The sequence below is a fragment of the Kogia breviceps genome, chromosome 11, assembly GCF_026419965.1.
Source record: "Kogia breviceps isolate mKogBre1 chromosome 11, mKogBre1 haplotype 1, whole genome shotgun sequence".
In the NCBI taxonomy this organism is placed as follows: domain Eukaryota; kingdom Metazoa; phylum Chordata; class Mammalia; order Artiodactyla; family Physeteridae; genus Kogia; species Kogia breviceps.
The window spans coordinates 5,733,990-5,758,040 of record NC_081320.1 but is presented as its reverse complement, the minus strand read 5'-3'; the positions used below and the strand labels follow the sequence as shown (position 1 = coordinate 5,758,040).

The 24,051-nt window shown below is 48.0% G+C and overlaps 1 protein-coding gene across 1 annotated transcript in view; it reads right to left on the bottom strand.

Annotated features, from left to right (window-relative positions):
* Positions 1-24,051, bottom strand: part of RFX8 (regulatory factor X8) — a 52,178-nt gene that overhangs the window by 15,922 nt on the left and 12,205 nt on the right. The window contains 2 exon segments of the mRNA XM_067007084.1: positions 18,411-18,497; positions 19,955-20,016. Coding sequence (XP_066863185.1) covers positions 18,411-18,497; positions 19,955-20,016 — 149 coding nt within the window.

The following is a 24,051-nucleotide window of genomic DNA, read 5'->3' as shown; positions in this document are numbered from 1 at the left end:
CCACTCCCACACACGTCCTCACGCCGCCGGACTCTTTGAATGCTATGTAAATATGCAAAGAGGAAGGTAGCAGGCGAATGCTCTGCTTCTGGAAGCAAGACCAGGGTCTTCAAGGCAGGGATGGCCTGGGGCGGGGTGGGAGTCGGAGGGGAGTGGAGGAAAATGGCTTTCATCTCACACTGGAAGATCCTACGTCCCCTCCAAGCCTCTCTACAGCCCTGGGAGCTCTCTTCTGAAGGTTTGGGTCAGTCCATTCTCCATGGAAATCTGGACAGAACACTTGACACCCATGTGATCAATGTTTCTGCAGGATATTCGATTTCAAAACAGGGCAGATAGATTCAGGGTCTGGCTACGTGCCCACTAGAAAGCCACCCTCTTCACTGTTCAGTAAGAGCTGTTATCACAACAGGAAGTGTACTGTGGACTGCTCATTGGCAAAAGGGTTTCAGGACATGGAATCTGTTCAACCTGGAGGAGATCCAGGATGAAGGACTGACGGAGAATCTGAAATGTCTCTGGAGTTCCATCTGTCATGTCTCAGTGATAAATTGGGTTAGGTGTGGACAATGATGGAGTTTCTCCAGGTAAAATCTACGAGGGCCTTCCCTGGTGGCGCAGTGGTTGAGAGTCCGCCTGCCGATGCGGGGGACGCGGGTTCGTGCCCCGGTCCGGGAAGATCCCACGTGCCGCGGAGCGGCTGGGCCCGTGAGCCGTGGCCGCTGAGCCTGCGCGTCCGGAGCCTGTGCTCCGCAACGGGAGAGGCGGCGATAGTGAGAGGCCTGCGCACCGCGATGAAGAGTGGCCCCCGCTCGCCGCAACTAGAGAAAGCCCTCGCGCAGAAACGAAGACCCAACACAGCCAAAAATAAAAAAAAAAAAAACCTTCCCCGAGCAAAGGTGCAGTCTAGGGCAGGATCCTCTACACCTATGTTTTTTGAGCTGCTAGACAACGATCAGGTAACGCCTATTTTTTTTAACCTTAAGAAGTTCTAACCTGCCTTGCAAAGCATAGGGCGGACAAGGCCCAAATGTGGGTTGCAACTTGGACCCCTGATTATACCTGAGAGGGGGGCTGCACGGGGCTCGATAGGGCCCTGGCCCCGGGAGGGTTCAGCTCCTGCAGGTAGCAGGGCTGCACGGACAGACAGAAAAGCTCTGAGGTAACTGCTGATGTTCTGACATCCTTGGGTCCTCGGTGCCCACGATGGCCCAGCTGACGGCTCCCTGTCAACTCACCCTCCTGGGGTGGCGAGTCTGAAAGATGAACCCCGAGCCTTTCTGCTTTGTCAGCACAGCTAGCCAGCTGTGGACCCGCAGCCCTGGGTTCTGTGGGCGCAGGGCTGCCGGGCAGCCCCCTGGGCTCATGAGCTGACAGAAGAACAAAGGCGCAGAGAACAAAGGCGCAGACTGGGAAAGGCCCCATTTTAGAAGCTTTCTAAAGGCCTTTAATATGCTACGTTGGAAAAGCTGAGAGAGACAGACACACACAGAGAGAGAGAGAGAGAGAGAGAGAGAGAGTGTGTGTGTGTGTGTGTCTGTGTGTGTGTGTGTGTGTGTGTGTGTGTGTGTGTGTGTGTGGTGTGTGTGTGTGTGTGGTGTGCTGTGCTGGGGAAGGAATGAGGGCAACGGTTAGTTTCCATATATCCTGAGAGAAACATGAGCCTCTGTCCCATTGATGTCAGAAGTCACATGAGATAGAATGGGGAGTCATCTGTTAAAGTTTTCCTTGTAACATATGAGCCAGGGATTTGGCCTAAGAGATAGAGAATAAACCTGAGTTAAGCAGAGCTGTTTCTCTAGATGTGACAACACACACACACATTCTCTCTCTCCATTCCCCTCCCCCTCCCCTGATGATAATAGAGCATTTTATACTTTGGCCTCAATTCTCCAGTAGGTTCTAGGTCAGCACTTAGACTCAGGTCCAGGACTCAGCCTGGATGCCAGCTAAACAAGGATGGGATCTGGGGAGGCCGGTTTTCTGTAAAATTATGTTACCCTGGAGCAGGGTGGGAAATGTCCTGGATTTGGGGAAGGGGTCCTTTTCATCTGGCACACCCTGCATATATATATTTTTAAAATTTATTTATTGGGCTGTGTTGGGTCTTCATTGCTGCGCACAGGCTTTCTCTAGTTGCGTCGAGCGGGGGCTACTCTTCATTGCGGTGTGCGGGCCTCTCACTGTCACGGCCTCTCTTGTTGTGGAGCCCGGGCTCTAGGCACGCGGGCTCAGTCGTTGTGGCTCACGGGCTCAGTAGTTGTGGCACGCAGGCTCAGTAGTTGTAGTGCACAGGCCTAGCCACTCAGCGGCATGTGAGGTCTTCCTGGACCGGGGCTCGAACCCGTGTCCCGTGCATTGGCAGGTGGATTCTCAACCACTGCGCCACCAGGGAAGCCCCACACTGCATATTTATAGTCATTTTCCTCAAAAAAAAAAAAAAAAAAAAAAAAAAAAGCCTCAAGCTTCTCATTGGTTTTGAAACTCAAGGCTTGGTCTCTCCTGGGTTCAGGGCAGGCGCTGCCTCAGCAGTTTTCAGTGGACTCCACCACAACCTGCCCCCCTCGCGCCCCCAGGGCAAACAAATGCTGTCGACACCAGGCCTCCCGGTGTGCTTGCTCCTGGGCCACGTGTCAGGTGTCCAACAAAGGGGTCCCCTGGCTGGGGATCGTGTCCTCCTGCTGCTTCTGCTGGCATGGGGGAGGGGGCGCGGGTGGTAGTAGGGAGCTGAGCATCAGAATTTCTCCACTGATGGGGCTGCAGGGGCAGCGTCGGGGAGACAGGGGCTTACCTCGAGGCTAAACTGATTTGAATTAGGTTACATGTTTTTTTGCAGCACCTGGTGGTGGCGGTGATGAGAAAGCAGACCCCAGAGTCCCTTAAAGCCACCAGCCCGGGCTCCTGGCCAAATCTCTATGCTGATGCCCTCATCAGTGGCTCCATTTCTTTCCTTAACACGGGGTCGAGGAAAAAAAAAAAAAGGAGCAGACAGGACGCCCTTGAAAAATTCAGATGCCTACTCCTCCCTTAGGCAAACATTATCAGGAAAGTAAATCAGACTTCAGTGGCTGCACCCGCGGAGAAATGCCTGCCTCACTGGGGCCATCACTCTGGGAAGTCCTCATCTGGGTTCTAAACACTGGCGAGCTCGTGCTCTCGGAAGCCGGCCCTGAGCGTGTGCCCTGGGCAGACACAGCCACCTGCCCGTGGGGCTGCCTGCTCCCAGGTGTGCGGCAGGGCGGGCCCTGGTCAGGGTACCACGTGAACAGCTGCGCTGCCTGTCCCGCCCCTACACGGGCCGGAGTGAGGAGAGCGCTCCGGGAAACAGGAAGGAGCCCGACTCTGCGGGAAGGGGGACCGGGCGCGAGCCCAAGACAGGGGCAGGGGGAGACCAGCTACTTCAGGGGACCCGCCATCCGTGTTTTCCTGGACTGCAGGGTCAGCCTTGAGGCATTATTTGTAATCGCGGTAGCAGTGCTGAGACATGATTCAGAGAGCTCCCTTTTACCCTCTGCCCCGTCTCCCCCGACGGCAACATTTTGCCCATCTCCAGTACAATGCCACAGTCTGGTTTTTGACACTGACACAGATTCACCGATCCTACTCGAATTTCCCAAGTTTCACTTAAACTCCTTTCTGCATATGTTCGACACAATGTTATCACCTATGGAGATTTGTGCATTCGATGCCACAGAACATCTGTGTCATCACAAGAGTCCCTGGCGCTGCCCCTCTGTAACCACACCCATCGCTTGCTCCCTCACCCCCAGGTCCCTAACTCCGGGCAACCAGGAAACTGTCCTTCACTTCAACAATGTGGTCATTTCACAAACACCATGTATCACTTATGACACAAATGAACCTATCTAAGACACAGAAACAGACTCACAGACATAGAGAAGAGACGTGTGGTTGCCCAGGGGGAAGGGGGCAAGGGAGGGCTGGAGTGGGAGTTTGGGCTTAGCAGATGCGAACTAGTACATAGAGGATGGATAAACCACAGGGTCCTACTGTAGAGCACAGGGCACTGTATTCAGTATCCTGTGTTGAACCACAATGGGAAAGAAGATGATACATATACACATACATGTATCACTGAATCACTTTGCTCGACACCTGAAACTAACACAACACTGTAAATCAACTATACTTCAATTAAAAAAAAAAAAAAAAAGAAAGAAAAGAAATTTTGTCATTTCAACATGTTTTATAAATGGAATCATACAGTACGGAACCTTTTGAGATCGTTTTTTCACTCAGTGTAATTCCCCGGGGTTCATCCCAGCGGTTGGATCAACAGTTCGCTCCCTTCGCCGCTGCACAGTATCCATGGCGTGGCCATACCATCCTTTGTTTGAAGTGCCCCGGTGAAGGGCGTCAGGGCTGACTCCAGTTTTCGCTTATGATGAAGAAAGCTGGGCTTCCCTGGTGGCGCAGTGGTTGAGAGTCCGCCTGCCGACGCAGGGGACACGGGTTCGTGCCCCGGTCCGGGAAGATCCCACGTGCCGCGGAGCGGCTGGGCCCGTGAGCCATGGCCGCTGCGCCTGCGCGTCCGGAGCCTGTGCTCCGCAACGGGAGAGGCCACAACAGTGAGAGGCCCGTGTACCACAAAAAAAAAAAAAAAAAAAAAAAGAAAGCTGCTATGAACACCTATGTACAGGTTTTTGTGTGGACGGAAGTTTGCCTTCCTCTGGGATCAACGTCCAAGAGTGAAACTGCTGGTTTGAACGGTAATTGTTATGTTTAGTTTCAGAAGAGGCTGCCAGACTGTTTTCCACAGTGGTTGGACCATTCTGCATTCCCAGCAGCAACGTGCGAGTCTCTCCGCATCGTCACCGTCATTTCGTGCTGTCGTGACTTTTCATCTTAATCAACCTGATAGGTGTGTGTTCACTGTGGTGTTAATCTGCATTTCCATGATGAGCAATGACGCTGAACGTCCTTTCATGTGCTTATTGGCCACCTGTAGATCCTCTTCGGGGAGATGTGTGGGTATGTCTTTTGCCCATTTTCTAATTGGCCTTTTTTTTTTTTTTTTTTTTTTTTACTGTTTAGTTTTGAAAGCTCTTTATACGTTCCAGGTACTAGTCCTTTGTCGGATGTGTGGCTTGTAGATATTTTCTTCCAGGGTGGAACTTATCTTTCCTTCCTTTTCACAAGGTCACACACAGAACCAAAGTTTTCACTCTGATGAGGTCCAACTCATTAGTTTTTCCTTTTATGGATCATGGTTTTGGTGTCAAGCCTCAGAACTTTTTGCCTAACCCTAGGGTACACCCCAGAGATTTTCTCCTATTTTTAAAAATTGAATATTTTTATGTTTTAAATGTAAGTGGATGACCCATCCTGAGTTAATTTTTGTATCAGCTGTGAAGTTCACTTTTTTGCACGTGGATGTCTAGTTGTTCCTGCACCGCTTGTTGAAAAGCTAGTCTTCTTCCACTGAATTACTCTTGCACCTTTGTGAAAAAATCATGTGAGCATATTTGAGCGGGTCTATTTCTGGTTCTCTACTCTGTCCCTGTTCTGTGTCTACGCCTCCACCAAACCACAGTCTTGGTTACTATAGCTGCATAGTGAGCCTTAATAACAGGTAGTGTTTTCTCCCACTTGATTCTTCTTTGTCAAGGTGGTTTGGACTATTTTAGGGCCTTGCCTTTCCATGTAACTTTTAGAACAAGCCGTCTATGTCTACAAAAAAAAACCTTGCTGGGATTTTTTTTTTTTTTTTTTTTTTGCGGTACACTGGCCTCTCACTGTTGTGGCCTCTCCCGTTGCGGAGCACAGGCTCCGGACGCGCAGGCTCAGTGGCCACGGCTCACGGGCCCAGCCACTCCGCGGCATGTGGGATCCTCCCGGACCGGGGCACGAACCCGTGTCCCCTGAATCAACAGGCGGACTCTCAACCGCTGCGCCACCAGGGAGGCCCTGGGATTTTTTTTAAAAAACAACTTCATTGAGAGATAATTTACACATCATGCAATTCACCCTTTTAAAGAGTGCAATTTGCAGCCAAGGAAACTGTAAACTATGAAAAAGATGACCTGTGGAATGGGAGAAAATATTTGCAAATGATGCAACCAACAAGGGCTTAATCTCCAAAATATACAAACAACTCATACAACTCAACAACAAAAAAACCAAACAACCCAATCGAAAAATGGGTGAAGAACTAAATAGACATTTCTCCAAGGAAGACGTACACATGGCCGAGAGGCACATGAAAAGATGCTTCACATCGCTAACTATCAGAGAAATGCAAAGAACGACCATCATCAAAAAGTCTACAAATAACAAATGCTGGAGAGGGTGTGGAGAAAAGGGAACCCTCCTACACTGTTGGTGGGAATGTAAGTTGGTGCAGCCACTATGGAAAATAGTATGGAGGTTCCTCAAAAAGCTAAAAATAGAGTTGCCATCTGATCCAGCCATCCCACTCCTGGGCATATATCCAGACAAAACTCTAATTCAAAAAGATACACGCACCCCTATGTTTATAGCAGCACTGTTCACAATAGCCAAGACAGGGAATCAACCTAAATGTCCACCGACAGATGAATGGATAAAGAAGATGTGGTATATATGCATAATGGAATATTACTCAGCCGTAAAAAAGAACGAAATAATGCCATTTGCAGCAACATGAATGGACCTAGAGATGATCATATTAAATGAAGTAAGTCAGACAGAGAAAGACAAATACCATATGATATTACTTGTATGTGGAATCTAAAATATAACACAAATGAACTTATCTATGAAACAGAAACAGACTCACAGACATAGAAAACAGACTTGTGGTTGCCATGGTGGGGTGGGAGAGGGACGGACTGGGAGTGTGGGCTTCGCAGATGCAAACTCGTATACGGCTGGATAAACAACAAGGTCCTACTGCATAGCCCAGGGGACTCTTCAATATCCTGTGATAAACCACAATGGAAAAGAAGATATATTAAAAAAGAACATATATATATATGTATGTATAACTGAATCACTCCGATGTACAGCAGAAATTAACACAACATTGTAAATCAACTCTACTTCAATAAAAATAAAGAGCGCAATCTGGTGTTTTCTTAGCTTATTCACAAGGTCACGCACTTGGGCAGAGAAGACAGAACACGGCAGGCCTGAGACCGCTATCCTTAGAGAGCCTGCCTGCCAGACTGGCCCTCGGCTGGCGTCTGAGAACTGGGCTCCCGGAGTGTTTCCAGTCAACAAGCAACGAGTAAGAGGGGTTCACTGTGCTGGACTGTTTCTGCACACAAGGTAGTTGATGCTGAGTAAACTTTCTTGGTGGTTTCGGCACATGCTAGGAAGAAGGTGCTGATGGGGCCAGCCCTCAGCAAAGCCTTTGACAAGTACAGTCTCCAATGGGCTTCCCTGAGCTGAAACATCACGCGCGTGTCGCTGTGTTTTTCCTGCACAGAGGCCTGTGCTCTGGGTGAGCCCTCGGGGGGCGGGCGAGAGCGGATCCCTCCAGGCAGCGCCTCTCTTTCCCTTCTGATCTGTGCATCCTCACTGCATCTCTGTAGTCAATCTTAGCCTGGGCTGAGAGCTCCCTGTTGGTGTGGCCTGAGGGGCTGGAGAGCTTTTCTCAGGCAGGGCAGGGATTTCCCTGGGTAGCGGAGGGATTCCATCAGCTGGACTCCTTGGCTGCTTCTTGGGTGGGCTGGGGGACAAAGAGGCCTCCTGGACCAGGCTTCTTGCTGTAGCTGGGCCTCCCCTGACAGGTGGGCTCACATTCCCGGTATCTCCTGGTGGAAAGGGGATGTCTCACACCCAGAGAGGAAGGACAGTGTTTCCTCTGGCTGCTTACATTTGGTGGGAATCTCCCTAGCGCCTCCCCTTGCCTGGTATTGTTAGAAGAATGAGTCTGTCTGGGATGCTTTTTCTTGCTCGGTCGGGGGTGGGGGTGGGGGAAACACTGGGTGTAGGCTCGGGGGTCGCGGGCTACCCCGCCTCTGTGCTGTGTGTAGCCCTGGCGTTCCTGGTCTGCTCACTTTCTTCTTACCACCTTTCAGAGTTCTCCTCTGGTTGCTTCTTGCATTATTTCCAAGGTTTACAGTCACGCTGAGCAGGGAGAAGCAGAAAGAAATGTGTCTACACCATTCTGTCCCAATCCAAAGGCTCCATCATCTTTTTTTAAAAAAAGTTTTATTGGAGTATAGTTGATTTACAGTGTTGTGTTACAGTGTCTCATTCTTCTTCTTTTTTTTTTTTTAACATCTTTATTGGAATATAATTGCTTTACAAAGGTGTGTTAGTTTCTGCTTTATAACAAAATGAATCAGCTGTACATATACATATATCCCCATATCTCTTCCCTCTTGCGTCTCCCTCCCTCCCACCCTCCCTATCCCACCCCTCTAGGTGGTCACAAAGCATCGAGCTGATCTCCCTGTGCTATGCGGCTGCTTCCCGCTAGCTATCTGTTTTACACTTGGTAGTGTATATATGTCCATGCCACTCTCTCACTTCGTCCCAGCTTACCCTTCCCTCTCCCCGTGTCCTCAAGTCCATTCTCTAGTAGGTCTGTGTCTTTATTGCTGTCCTGCCCCTAGGTTCTTCATGACCTTTTTTTTTAGATTCCATACATATGTGTTAGCACACGGTATTTGTTTTTCTCCTTCTGACTTACTTCACTCTGTATGACAGACTCCAGGTCCATCCACCTCACTACAAATAACTCATTTCCGTCTCTTTTTATGGCTGAGTAATATTCCATTGTATATATGTGCCACATGTTCTTTATCCATTCATCTGTCGATGGACACTTAGGTTGCTTCCATGTCCTGGCAATTGTAAATAGAGCTGCAATGAACCAGTGTCTCATTCTTAAAGTGGATCTCTGGACTATAGATTTCTACTTCATACTTTTTTTTTTTAATTTATTTTTTTTGGCCGCTCGACACATGGGATCTTAATTCCCTGACCCGGGATCGAACCCTCTCCCCCTGCATTGGCAGCATGGAGTCTTAACCACTGGACCGCCAGGCAAGTCCCCCATCGTCATATTTTAATTTATGAGGAACAAACATATAAGTAAGCATTTCATTCACCGTTAACACTGATTTATAAAGTATATATGGTCTGTTTTCAAAAAGACCATATGGAGTATGGTCTGGAGTAGCTTGAATCGTGTCCAGGGAACAGGCTGTAGATTCACTTTTCCTGGCTCCTGCCCTCCAATCCAAACCGATACCCTGGAGATGACTCAATCGCCCACGAGGAAAGGGCTCTGAAAGCCGGAGAGAAGACGGTGGAGTGCCTGCGAGCACAGGACTGGAGAAGCAACCATGTGACGAGTCCGCTGTTCTGTTCTGATCGCCCATGTGTATCTGGACCACACACGGGGGGGACCTGGAACCCAGAACCGTCAGCAGGCACAGGCCTGAATCCCAAGAGGAGCGGGAGAGGGAAGTCTGACAGAGACAGCAGGAGCGGGCCACCCCGCATGCCCACAGCGGCAGCTCTGAGTGCTGGTGGGCTGAACCCCCCTACCACCCCCGGGACACTGACGTAGGGGCAGTATCGAAGCCCCTCGCCAGCTCAACGCCCAGTCCACACGTGGAGCTCAGCAGGGCAGACGGTCTACCCACCAGCAGAGACTGGTGTCTCCCTGCCCTACGCCAGGCGGCATAAGGGGATGAAGGCCCAGCACTCTGGCTCTCCCAGCTCCCCAGGGAAGGTGGCCCACGGAGGTGGGTTCAGCCCCTGCAGGTGGTCCAGTAGGTAACTGATCACCAGCCCCAGCAGGGCCAGAAGAGTGAAACAGATCAGAAGAGCACGATCAGAAAACTAAACTGTCACTGGAACTACAGCCCACAAAAGTAGGCCAGATCCTATATGCTAAGCCTAAATCAGGTGACTGACTGCTAAAGGAGAAGATTTAAACAGGCTCAAGTCTCCTAACATAACCCAAATGCCCAGGATAGGAAAGAAAATCACCCCTAAAATACAAAGATCACTGGAACGGAATAGAGAGCCCAGAAATAAACCCACACACATATATGGTCAATTAACTTATGACAAAGGAGCTAAGAATATACAGTGGGGAAAGGACAGTCTCTTCAATAAATGGCGCCGGGAAGACTGGACAGACACATGCAAAAGAATGAATCTGGACCACTCTCTTACACCATACACAAAATTAACTCAAAGTGAATTAAAGAGCTGAATGTAAGACTTAAGCCTAAAAGAACTTCTAGAAGCAAACATAGGTGGTAAACTCCTTCACATAGATCCTGGTGACGATTTTTTTTGGAAATCTGACCCCCCAAGAGTAAAAGCAACAAAAGCAAAAACAAAGAAGTGGGATTACATCAAACTAAAAACCTTGTACACAGTAAAGGAAACCATCAACAAAGTGAAAAGTCAACCTATGGAACTGGAGAAAACATTTGCAAATCATATCTCTGATAAGGGGTTAATATCCAAAATATAAAGAGCTCATACAACTCAATAGCAAACACCAAACAATCCAATTAAAAATGGGCAGAGGGTTTCCCTGGTGGCGCAGCGGTTGAGAATCCGCCTGCCGATGCAGGGGACCACAGGTTCGTGCCCCGGTCCGGGGGGATCCCACGTGCCGCGGAGCGGCTGGTCCCGTGAGCCGTGGCCGCTGAGCCTGCGCGTCCGGAGCCTGTGCTCCGCAACGGGAGAGGCCACGACAGTGAGAGGCCCGCGTACCGCAAAAAAAAAAAAAAAAAAAATTGGCAGAATATCTGAACAGACATTTTTTGCAACAAAGACATGTAGATGGCCAACAAGTACGTGAAAAGTACAACACCAATCATCAGGGAAATGCAAATCAAAACCAAAATGAGATCTCACCTCACACCTGTGAGAATGGCTGTCATCAAGAAGACAGGAGAGAACAAGTGCTGGAGAGGGTGTGGAGAAAAGGGAGCCCTTGTGCACTGCTGGTGGGAACGGAAAAACACCGTATGATCCACCAATCCCACTCCTGGAGATTTACCTGAAGAAAACAAAAGCACTAACTTGCGAAGACACACGTACCTCCATGATCACTGCAGCATTATTTACACCAGCCGAGATATGAAAACGACCTACGTGTCTACTGACAGGTGAACGAATAAAGCAATTATGGCATATATACACAGTGGAATAATATTCAGCCATAAAAAAGAAGGAAATCTTGCCATGTGGGACAACATGGACGGACCCTGAGGGCCGTATGCTAAGTGCAATAAGCCAGACAGAAAAAGACACATATTGTATGATCTCACTTACACGTGGAACCTAAAAAGAAAAGGAAAAGCAAAAACCAAGCTCATAGATACAGTGGCTGCCGGGGATGGAGGGGCTGGCGGTGCTGGAGGCTGGGCAAAAGGGGTGAAGCGAGACAGAAGGTACAAACTTCCAGGTATGAAATAAGTAAGTCCTGGGAACGTTATGTACAGCACGATGATTACAGTTACTACTACTGTGTCATATATTTGACATTTGCTAACAGAGTAGATCTTAAAAGTTATCATGACCAGAAAAACTTCTGTAACTATATATGGTGACAGACGACAACTAAACTTATTGTGGTGACCAGTTTGCAATATACACAAATATCCAATCATTATGTTGTACACCTGAAGCTAATATTATGTTGTATATCAATTATACCTCAATAAAAAAGAAAGAAAGGAAGGAAGGAAGGAGGGAAGGGAGGGAGGGAGGAAGGAAACCACCCATAATACTAAGAGTTAGGTAGATCACAATTAATTTGCATCAGAAAAGACAATCTACTGACGCTGACACTGAGATGAACCAGATGTTGGAATTATGTGACAAAGATTTTCACACAGTCATTATAAAAGTGTTCCAAGTAATTATGAATTCTTTTGAAACAGATTAAAAAAATAGAAAACCTCTGCAAAGAAACAGAAATTATACAACAGAACCAAATGGGAATGATAGAACCGAAAAACACAAGAGCCAAAATAAAAATAATATACATAACACTATGAAAAAAATCATGCAGATATATTAAAATAAATACATCAAAGCCAAGGGCAATATGCTGAAGAGTCTTATTAAATGTTTACCATGTGCCAGGTACTGTTTCAAGCATTTTCCTTGTATGAACTCATTTAATCTTCACAACAGCCCTGTGACGTAGATATTAGTATCCTTGTTAATGGGTGAGGAATCTGAGACACAGAGAGGTTGAGTGACTTGCCTAAGATCACACAGCTCACTAGAGGTGGAGTTGGGGAGTCTGTCCTCGAGTCTCTGCTCCTGTCCACGTGTAGTGTTGCTTGTTATTATGCTGCCTCTTTCAGAGAACGAATCGAATTCCAGTGAGAAGTGTCAGTGGGTATTTCTGCCAGGGCTGCTGCTAAGCCTCCTCACCGGCCCCTCCTCCTCCTCTTCCATCTCCTCCTACAGCCCAGAATTGGCACAGCTGCCAGAGGGTCTCCACTTGACATGCCAATCAGCCTGCTTCACTCCCCCGCCTGAGTCTCCCCAGCGGCTCACATCGCACTCGGAATAACTTCCTGCCTCCTTCCCAAGACCCGTGGGCCCTGCCTGTGTTTTCAGATCCCCCTCGGCCCACTCTCCTGTTCTCATGCCAACCTCCACCCTCAGACTTCCTCGCTCTTCTTTGCACCCATCCCTGCCCCCAGGCCCTTTGCACTTGCCCTTTCCCCTCCCAGAATGCTTGTCCCCCAGATCTTCACTTGGCCACTTGCTTTTTTCACATTTCTGCTCCAAAGGCATCTTCCCAGGGAGGCCTCCCATGACTGCATTTTACTGTCTTCAGATCAATCTCACTATTGATCCTTTTTGACTGTCTTTCTCCCCAACTAAAACTGACCAGAGGGGGACTTCCCTGGCGGTCCAGTGGTTAGGACTCCACACTTCCACTGCAGGGGGCACGGGTTCGATCCCTCGTCGGGGAACTAAGACCCCGCATGCCATGTGGCACGGCCAAAACCAAAAAAAAGCTGGGGCAGAAAAAGAAAATAATTTAAAAAATAAATAAACCTGACCAGTGGGAAGGCTTTGTTTATCTTGCTTACTGCTTCATCACCAGTGGCTAGAACAGGGCCTGACTTAGTGTAGGAACTTAAATATTTGTTGAACGAACAGATAAATGAATGGATGAGAGATATAGTTTTCATTACCTGGAAAGCAGAGAGAAGTTTTTATTTTCAGACCTAATTTTTAAAAGGTCACACAGGTCCTAATGTAAAAGATGTCGTATAATAAAATAGAAGACAGTTTCACCAGCATAGTTCATAGATTAACAACAGTATTAACATTTATTATATTCTGCCTTCAAAATACACATGCTGTATTTCTTAAAACATGGCATCGGTAAGAAACTTACCTTTAAACCTTAATGCTTTTTAAGCTACAGTAATCAAGACAATATGGTACTGGCATAAAAACAGAAATATAGATCAATGGAACAGGACAGAAAGCCCAGAGACAGACCCACACACCTACGATCAACGAATCTATGACAAAGGAGGCAACGATATACAATGGAGAAAAGACAGCCTGTTCAACAAGTGGTGCTGGGAAAACTGGACAGCTACATGTAAAAGAATGAAATTAGAACACTCCCTAACACCATACACAAAAATACACTCAAAATGGATTAGAGACCTAAATGGAAGACCGGACACTATAAAACTCTTAGAGGAAAACATAGGAAGAACACTCTTTGACATAAATCACAGCAAGAGCTTTTTTGACCCACCTCCTAGAGTAATGGAAATGAAAACAAAAACAAACAAATGGGACCTAATGAAACTTAAAAGCTTTTGCAAAGCAAAGGAAGCTACAAACAAGACGAAAAGACAACCCTCAGAATGGGAGAAAATATCTGCAAACCAATCAAAAGACAAAGGATTAATCTCCAAAATATATAAACAGCTCATGTAGTTCAATATTAAAAAAACAAACAACCCAATCCAAAAATTGGCAGAAGATCTAAATAGACATTTCTCCAAAGAAGACATACAGATGGCCAAGGGGCACATGAAAAGATGCTCAACATCACTAATTATTAGAGAAATGCAAATCAAAACTACAATGAGGCATCACCTCACACCAGTTAGAATGGGCATCATCAGATAATCTGCAAACAACAAATGCTGGAGAGGGTGGGGAGAAAAGGGAACACTCTTGCACTGCTGGTGGGAATGCAAATTGATACAGCCACTGTGGAGAACAGTATGGAGGTTCCTTAAAAAACTAAAAACAGAATTATCATATGACCCAGCAATCCCACTACTGGGCATATACCCAGAGAAAACCATAATTCAGAAAGACACATGCACCCCAGTGTTCACTGAAGCACTATTTACAATAGCCAGGTCATGGAAGCAACCTAAATGCCCATCAGCAGACAAATGGATAAAGAAGATATGGTACATATACACAATGGAATATTACTCAGCCATAAAAAGGAACGAAACTGGGTCATTTGTAGAGACGTGGGTGGATCTAGAGACTGTCATATAGAGTGAAGCAAGTCAGAAAGAGAAAAACAAATATTGTATATGAATGCATATATGTGGAACCTAGAAAAATGGTACAGATGAACCGGTTTGCAGGGCAGAAATTGAGACACAGATGTAGAGAACAAACGTATGGACACCAAGGGGGGAAAGCGGGGGGTGGTGGGGGGTGGTGGTGTGATGAACTGGGAGATTGTGATTGACATGTATACACTGATATGTATAAAACTGATGACTAATAAGGACCTGCTGTATAAAAAAATAAATAAATTAAAATTCAAAAAAAAAATAAAACAAAAACCTTAATGCTTTCCAAAAAAAATCTCTTAATTGGCCAGGACTTTAGAGTTTATCTATTATCAGACTCGTGTGGAGCACAGGACATGAAGAGCACCTCTGCTGGGCTGATCTCCAGAATAAGCCAATGTCATCCTTGTCCTGACCGTTGTCCCCTGAAGCCCTCCTCTTCTTCGATGAGGGTAAAGCCTGTTTTTTCCCCACAAAGACCAGTTCCAGCCCCTTTCTCTGTGACATCAACGCAGAGGCCTCAGGACACTAATGGCCTCTCAGCCCTGCACAGTTCTTGCCCTGTTGGTTGTTTTCCGTGTGTGTGTGTGTGTGTGTGTGTGTGTGTGTGTGTGTGTGTGTGTGTGTGTGTGTGGTGGGGGGGGGGGGCGCACGCAGGGCTCTCCACACCGCCTGCTGGGTGCTCTGGGCAAACAAAGGCACACACACATCGGCAAGTGAGAGATCCCCTTTGCACCGGGAAAGGTCCAGCTGTGACTGAAACAAATCTCTCATCCTTCCGACCCCCTTCCCGAACTTCCCTATTTTTGCTGCTCTCGTTTTTTCCATCTCTGTGACTAAGGGCTGAATAAGAGGAGGAGCTGGTGGGAAGCGGGTAATAAGGACTGGACGTGAGGCTGAGCTTGAGGTTTCGGCGGGACGGGTTGGCCTGAGTCACCTCTGCCGCCGTCTGTCTGCGGTCACGGACGGGCTCCACCCCCTGAAGGCCCTGCCTTCGGAGGGTCCTGCAGCTCTGCCTTCTCTGGGTCCAGGCGTTCAGCACAACGACTGAGGGCCACCTCCCGGCTGCCGTCACTCTCTCCTTCCAGCCTAGTCTCTTGAAACCTCAATTCCAAGTTTCGCATTCTTCAACAGCTATTTCCGGGCCGACACTGTGTTTCTCCAGGCAACGTTGGGGACAAAACCAGCTCCGTGGTCCCCGGCCTTGCAGAGGTTCGCACGATGACACCACCCTGTTTCCCAGAGGACGGCTCCAAAGGCTTACAGACGCCCCGCCCCCAGCATCGAATTCAAGCCCTCAAGCCCCTTCCCCGGGCCGGTGCTCCACCCCACCTCCGCGTCCTGCCCGCACACCTCTGTGTGTGCTCCCCTCCCTCCCCGAGCCCGGCCGTCCTCTCCCTCCCGCCACCCTCTCCACCCGTCAACGCTCTGTCCTTCACAGCTCCGTTCAAAGCACGCCTCTCTCCCAGGCCCCTCTGATCCCCCGGCCCGGGACGTGCACCCCCCATCTCTGAGTTCTCACGGGACCTTGTGTACACGTCCCACACCTACCACGTCATACTTGCTATCAAGCAGAATGTACATTTAGTTCCTCTGGGAAGCCGTCAGAGAGAAGGGTCCACGTCCTACCCATACTGGTGGTTCCTCAGGGCTCCCCCTCGGCCGCCGCCTTACCACACAGGGTACCTTACACAAAAGGGATCATGTAATCCGTTATAGTTTCTTGTCCGCACTAGAACCCTTTGGAGAGTGAAGGGGGCCTCCGAATCATTATGCTGGGCTAGGAGTAAAGGTAAAATTGACCCCGGCTACTTGGATTTGCGGTCCTCTCTCTATGCCACACGAAGGCTCCATGAACAATGTATGAATTAAGAGGAAACACTGGCTGCGTCGACAGCCAGTGAGCAGCATGGGGCAGTGGAGGAGGGGGTCTTCCCTGGAGCTGGGGCTGCTGAGGACGGTTCCCTGGAGCAGGTGGTCCCTGAGGTATGTCCCAGGGAAGGAACAGGATTCAGGAAGGTCCAATGAGACAGAGAGAAGAAGGAATGACGTCGTACGCCAGGACGACGATAGGAGCAAAGACAGAACCGCATCTGACATTTTCAGGGAAAAGTGAGTATGGCTGAAACTGGCAGTTTACATGGGGGAGAAATCGGCAACAGGGCTGGAAAGTGCAGTAGGAAGGATCTGGGGGGCGGACACCAGTCTGGGAAAGGGGGGTGTGTAGGCTTCACGCAGGAGGTAAGAGCAAGCTCCCGAGTGTTTCTGAGCAAGAAGGAGACAAAGAAAATGCAGAATTGTGGGGAGGTTAGACTCACAGTTATGTTTGTTTATTTATTTCCTTATTTTGAAATTTAGGGGTTTGTATTTATATTAATGAGTAGTGCTACAAAAACAGTTTTCATAGAATTCCTTAAGGTATTAAGGCTTCTTGATGTGTTTCGGAATTCATGTTTCTCTTTTTTTTTTTTTTTGCGGTACGCGGGCCTCTCACTGTTGTGGCCTCTCCCGCTGCGGAGCACAGGCTCCGGACGCGCAGGCGCAGCGGCCACGGCTCACGGGCCCAGCCGCTCGGCGGCACGTGGGATCTTCCCGGACCAGGGCACGAACCCGCGTCCCCTGCATCGGCAGGCGGACACTCAGCCACTGCGCCACCAGGGAAGCCCACATGTTTCTCTTTTTTAAATATCTCTTTTTGGTTTTGGTCCTGCTGGGCTCTCAGCCTTCATATGGATTAACATGAATATTTTGCTCTTAAGTATTATATTTGTTAAATTATATCTATTATAAGAACGTGGCCCACAGATACATGGAATTTCCCTTTAATTATTTAAGATAAAGAAGTTTTAAGTTTTGCCAAATCAAGATTATCAATTATTTTCTGACTCCTTCCATTTATTTATCTATTGTTATACTTTTAATTTAATTTTTAAAATTAATTTTTACCGGAGTGTAGATGCTTTACTCACGGCTGTGTTTACAGAGAGGTGAGGCTGAGGAGAGGGAGGTCACGTGGGATCCACGGAAATACTCTTGATGTGAGATGACCGGGGCTTCAAGGAAATATCAGTAACCATGAAGAGCGGTCAGGAGACCCGAAAGGGAAGAATTAACAGGACTTGTGACCCGAGGGAGTCAGGGATGGCTTTCGGGTGACACTCTGCACAGGTGATATCTACCGGGATCACGGATGGAACTCTGGACGTCAAGAGGCAGAGGTGACTGGAGGGAGAGGATGAAGTTAAATTTCTGCACCCTCAGTGTGAGGTACCAGTGGGTCTTCTGGATGGACATGTCCAGTAGACAGCCAGAGAGAAAAGCCTAGGAGGTGGGAGCGATGAGAAGCAGAAGTGATGTAGGAGGAGGAGTCATCCGCGGATGGGGAGACAGGTGGGAGACAGAAAGGGATGAGGTGTCTTGGGGCCAAAGTGTGGGAAGAGCATCATGGATTATGCAGGGTTGGGTCTCAGGGAGATGCATGCCCTGGTGGGGAGGGGAGAGATAAGGAGTCCAAGAAGGGCTCATGCTGGGGAAGGAGCTGGATGACACAGAGTCCTGAGGGCTAGAGGAAGTTCCGAGCAGAGGAAGCGGCTAATTCTGTCCAATTTGACAGAGGGGTGGAGAAGGACAAAGACTTTGTGCAAAACGGCTTCGGCAACTGAGATGAGGATGAAAATGAACGGTACCCGAGGAAGTGAACGCGATATGCATTTCTCCGGCCAACTATGTGGCCCGTGTCAGAGGCAAGGTGATGTGATGTGTGTGCTTCCATCCTTAAAGAGGATGAATGGTGCAACAGCCAAAAAGCCAGTTAGGTTCAACCGAAGTACGAACGGTCCTAATATTGATCGGGCTGTGACCTAGGACCCAAATACCTAAATGACAGGTACTAACCTGTGACATCTTTTTTCACCCAGAAGGCAGCAGTACCGGGCACCGAAGAAAGAACTTTTCTTGATACAGATCCCGTCGTAATGATACCTGAAAAATAAAGGTTGTCTTCAAGATGATGTCAAACCACTGGCGTGCTTTAGAGAAGACACAGAACGGACTAGCCAAGGAAGACGGATTTCTTCTCTGGGTTTCATCATGGACTCCATTTATTAGGAAAAGCTAATCAGTCATGAGGCCTGACCAAGCTCTGCTAGGTGGACAATTTCATGCTATTTCACACGCATCAACTTTGAAACGGGCTTGCAGATGTTCTCCTCTGCTTTCCCGACTTACGACACTCAAATCTTAAAGAGATGCCACAGGGAAAGCCTCCGGTTGCCTCCACCATTGACTTTCTCAAAGGGAGGTGGATGGATGCCCGTGTCCCCGCTGCTGAATGGACTCAGGTTCTCAGATCCCCCAGTAGGAAGGCTGGTTCCTCCTCTGCTGAGCCGGGGAAAGGCAGAAGCTCATATGGGCTCCTAGCAGCCCAACAAAATGTTTTCAAATTAACTGCTGCCCAGTGTTTAGCTTGGCAAACTCTTCCATGCCTTCCACTCCTTCAAGGGTGGCAGGCTCCTTCCCTAGTTTGGCTTCCATCCCTTCTTACTGATTTCCTGATCTCACTGATTTCTCCTGATTTTTCTTGATTTAAAACAAACAACAAATAACAATGATAATTGAGTGACAATTATAACAGGATGCACCCGATAACACTGGAATTTCCTTTCGAGTTAAAAATATCACCCGGGTACCTTCCCGTCTCCTGAATAGAATCCAAATATGCGAATTAGAGGAATGCTTAGAAATTTTAGTTCAAGGAGTCATTAAAACAGTTTTATTGTTCTAGGGATAGAGTTACTTAACTATTTCAACAATTAGACATTTACATGTCTAAACGTTGGAAGTGTCAGAAACAGAAAAATACACTGTGACTTTTGTATTTCAACAAAATCTCTCAAGAAGATAGAGACTCATATTTGGTCCTGGCATCACCTGAATTATATCAGGCACTGGGAATTTCACATAATTATAGGAACTCTTTGGTAAGAGTTGATATTTATCGCTTGTTTAGTTTTGCATTTCTTTGGCCACCCATTTTGTGATTTTTCAAAATGTGTGTTCTTAACATTTAAAATAAGAAAAACAAACTGCTTGTGATGATGGATGACTGTTTTTTGCTTCTTTTGTTTTCTGGTTTTCTATTATGCACATGTTAACTTTTAAGAAATAAGTGGGTTTTTTTTGTTTTTTGGGGGTTTTTTTTGCGGTACGCGAGCCTCTCACTGCTGTGGCCTCTCCCGTTGCGGAGCACAGGCTCCGGACGCGCAGGCTCAGCGGCCATGGCTCACGGGCCCACTCGTTCCGCGGCATGTGGGATCCTCCCGGACCGGGGCAAGAACCCGTGTCCCCTGCATCGGCAGGTGGACTCTCAACCACTGCGCCACCAGGGAAGCCCTAAGTGTTATTTAAAAAAAATAATAAAACAAAGATGATCGACCTACCTGGCACTCCCTCTTGTGCCCGGCCTCCAGGTGCCAAGATCAGGGAAAACCAAATGCACGAGCTAAAAGAATAAGCCAGGTTTAAAGCTGCAATTTGAAAATGTAGAAATAGAACTTCCAGCTTCGTCTCTTACCGCGTTTAAACTGTATTCCCTCTTTTCTGATCACTAAGAAAATGTATGTAACTGAAATTTGGAAAAGTCAGACAAGTATAAAGAAGGAAACACACCACCCAGAGGGATACTGCCATGTAAACCTCAGTGTGGTTCATTCCCACCTTTTTTCCAAAGCCTCACTGTGTCCATGGATTCTGTGGGTCCACATAGGAAATACCAGCATCGCACAATTAGCACGGCTGCAGCTCTGCTTTCCACTTTCTTCCCTACAACTTGTACCATAAACACTTCCCCTTGTCATTAAAAATCCTCTGAAAACCGGGAAGTATCAATACTAACTCTGCAAAATGGTCCAGCACGCGAGTGTGCCATGATTTTACTAGTTTCTTTTTTCCAATGTGATTGGCATTTTCACTTTTTAAAATTATTCATTTGTTTACCTAATTTTTTCATTTTAATCGTTTTGTTAGCAAATGCTGCTAAATATTGAATAGCAGAGCTACTTCTGACTCAACGTTTCATCTCTCTCCGTTATCTTTTTTTTTTTTTTTTTTTGGCCGTGTCACGCGGCAGGCAGGATCTTAGTTCCCCGACCAGGGATCAAACCCGTGCCCCCTCCATTGAGAGCGCGGCGCCTTAACCACTGGACCGCCAGGGAAGTCCCGAACCCCACCATCTTTCTGACGTACGTTTTGTGAGACAGCACTGATATGGTGTCTATGACCAATTACATTTTAAAAAACCAGAAGTCTATTTTTTTTTTTACAGGTTTACAGGTCGTTCACAGGTCCATGACAAGCATGGTATCCAAGTGGATGTCTGTTGTAAAATTACAAAAATAATTGGGGTAAAATTACACAAAATACAAAGCAGGAAGGCAGGATGTTCCAAGCTGTCATGTAACGATTTCTGTGATTTTCTACAATTTGCTCTGTAGTCACTCAGCCTCCGCTTCTGCCTTCCTCCTTTTTTTTAATTCTTAGCTTCCAAAAGCAGCAGGATTTGACAGTGTCTTGAAGCGTTTCTCTTGGCTGGCACCAGGCCCCACCTCTTCCTCCAGGAAGCCGCCCAAGCCCAGGTGGGAAGCCACAAGTTAGGGACGGAGAGGCAGGTCTTGGCACATCGAGGTCACGAGGCCAAATCGAGGCTCCTTCAGGGAAGGAGAACCAGAACGTACGACGAAAATAAGTGACAACAGGAGTTAAAAGAAAACGTCAGCCACGTCTAAAGGCAGAATTCGGAGCCAGAAGTTCCTACTTTCAACCACAGATTGACCATTTCATCTTCTCTTGAGAAAATCACTTAAAACCTTCCCTCTAGGTCTAGTTGTAAAATAATAGCTACCGAAAAGAATGATCCTCAAGCATGCAGCAGGCTCAGATTCAAGGCGCTGGCATATCATCTGGTGTTTTGGAGGGAGACGCAGAAACAAATTCCTAGTTGCCTGGCAGGGCAGTAATCCACACGGCTTATTTTACTGAGCATTGCCAACCCCAGACTGTCCTGTGATTTCATTTTATAATCGGGAACACCACGGTTGAAATTTAAAAAGCAACTGAGATGATTGTTTCCAAAAGATGTAATAAGTAAAAAAAAAAAACTTATCTACCTAGTCCATAGAGCTCACATAAATCAACAGGAAAAACACTAATACCCCAATAGAAAGTGATCGGATAATACTGTGCATACATGAAGGATACACAGAACCAAAACACATGCCAAAGGACTCCCCCTCCCTAACCATACAATAAATGCAAGCTGAGACAGCTAAATGTAGTTCTTTTTTTTTTTTGGTGGTATGCGGGCCTCTCACTGTCGTGGCCTCTCCTGTTGCGGAGCACAGGCTCCGGACGCGCAGGCTCAGCGGCCACGGCTCACGGGCCCAGCCGCTCCGCGGCACGTGGGATCCTCCCGGACCGGGGCACGAACCCGCGTCCCCTGCATCGGCAGGCGGGCTCCCAACCACTGCGCCACCAGGGAAGCCCTAAATGTAGTTCTTACCCAACAAATTCCCTAGGTCAAGGATATTATGGATTTGGGTAAGAATATCAAGAACTATCACGTGGGCTTACAATTGTCTAGAATCTCTCTGAGGGAAATTACCAGATACAAACGGAGACTTACGTTACTCAGAATAGAGAAAAATGGTAAACATCATAAATTTCCAGTAGGGAAAATGGTTAAATGAATTCTGGAACAACCAAAAAAATATTTCACAGCCATTCTACACCATGCATTTAGAAATATTTTAATGTGAAAATGTTTATGACATTCTAAGTGAAAATACGTGTGTACGTAATTATGAAACTTCACGGCCCTTGGCTGCCTCCTATGTGCCAGCACTGTCCAATTCTCTCTACGTGTGTGCTTCTCATTAATTTCTTAAAAGCCTCTCATGAAGGAGGTACTATTATTAACATTATGAATATTCTCGTTTTACAGATGATGAAGTTGAGGCACAAAAAAGTTACATAACTTGCCCAGGACTATAAACTAGTTAGTCTGATTCTAGGCTTAGGACTACCTGTCTGTCTGTCTGTCCATCCACCTGTTTGACCATCCACATGTCCATTCATCCAGCCACACACTGGTCTTTCAACCCATCCATCCTTGTGGCGTCTACACAAGAGGCTGGGGCGTGAAGACAGAGGCAGACAGCAAGGTGAACTGTGACACTCCCTGCCAGGGGACTTGCACCTTCAGGCTTTCAGCTAAAATTTGGTTATAAAATTCTAAAAAGTCCGCGACTCAAATCACCCACCACGAGATGGAGAGAGGAGGACAAGGGGGGATGTGGAAGGGGGTTTCTTGCAGCAAGACCACTCCCTGACCTATGAAGGGTGTGCAGGATGGGATGGTCCAGCCCCCTGGGGCCCAGGGGAAGGGGGTTCACAGATTTGCCTGAAGGGCTGATCGTGAGGCCCTCGCAGTCAGTGTCTGGCTTGGGCGGAGGACTCTGGACGGACGAGAGACGGCTGGCCAGCCAGTGGCCTCGGGGGGAAGGCAGAGGAGCACGGCTGCTGCCCTGGCTCCGCACACCCACAGCCTGTTACACAGGCCAAGGGTGGCTGAGACGTTTCGATGGCCGGACACTGGTCGCCTGTGATAAAGGGCTGACAGGTGGGAGAGCCCGGACTCTGCCCAGCAAGGCCCCCCAGGATGGGGAGTCAGGCTTCAGAGTCATGCACCAAGGCCAGGGATGCATTCTAGGACGTTCCCAAGGGCTGCCCGGCAGAAGCCAACAAAGGCACCGGGAGACAAGGTCTGCCTGGCCTCCCAAAGTGTGAAGCTGTGCAGTAGGAACTTTGCAGCCACTTTTACCTTCCCCTCCCACGGGGTCCAACCAACACCCAGCAAGGTGGTAGGAAGGATGGGGGGGGAGGAAGAGGAGACCCCCGCAACTAGTTCTCTGCTGGCGAGAAGCCTCGCCGGAGGACTGCGGAGGCGACTCCACGTTACACCCAGCTCGGAGTTCGGACGTTATACGGGGCTGGACACTCGAAGTGTCGGACGGGTACTGTTTGGTAAGCGAGAAGGGCAGTGGGGCTCTGTGTCACCCAAGGAGCTCTAGAGGGGTCAGGCTGCTCGCTGAGGTGCTCCGTCGGGGGGGAGGAGGAACCACCGCGTGCGCAGGACCCAAGGGACGCGGGAGAGAAACAGAGAGGCCTCCGTGATCACGCCCCGCTCCTGCTGGCACGTGTATGTGAGTGTGTTGGGGACCTGCAGATAAACCACACGTGTGCTCGCATCTCTGGACAGAGAGGTCGCAGCCGGCATTTATCTTCTTCTTTTATACCCTTCTCTCGAATTCCCACATCTTCTATAAAGGGAATGTGTTCTTTCACAATCAGAAAAACATCAGGAAATGTTACTTTTAAAAAAAGGAAGTCAGCCTTTGGGAAATTTCCTCATCCACATAAGCCATCCCTTGCACTGGGAGTGAGATGACCTGTCATACACCCGGGACCGCCGGGCAGAGCA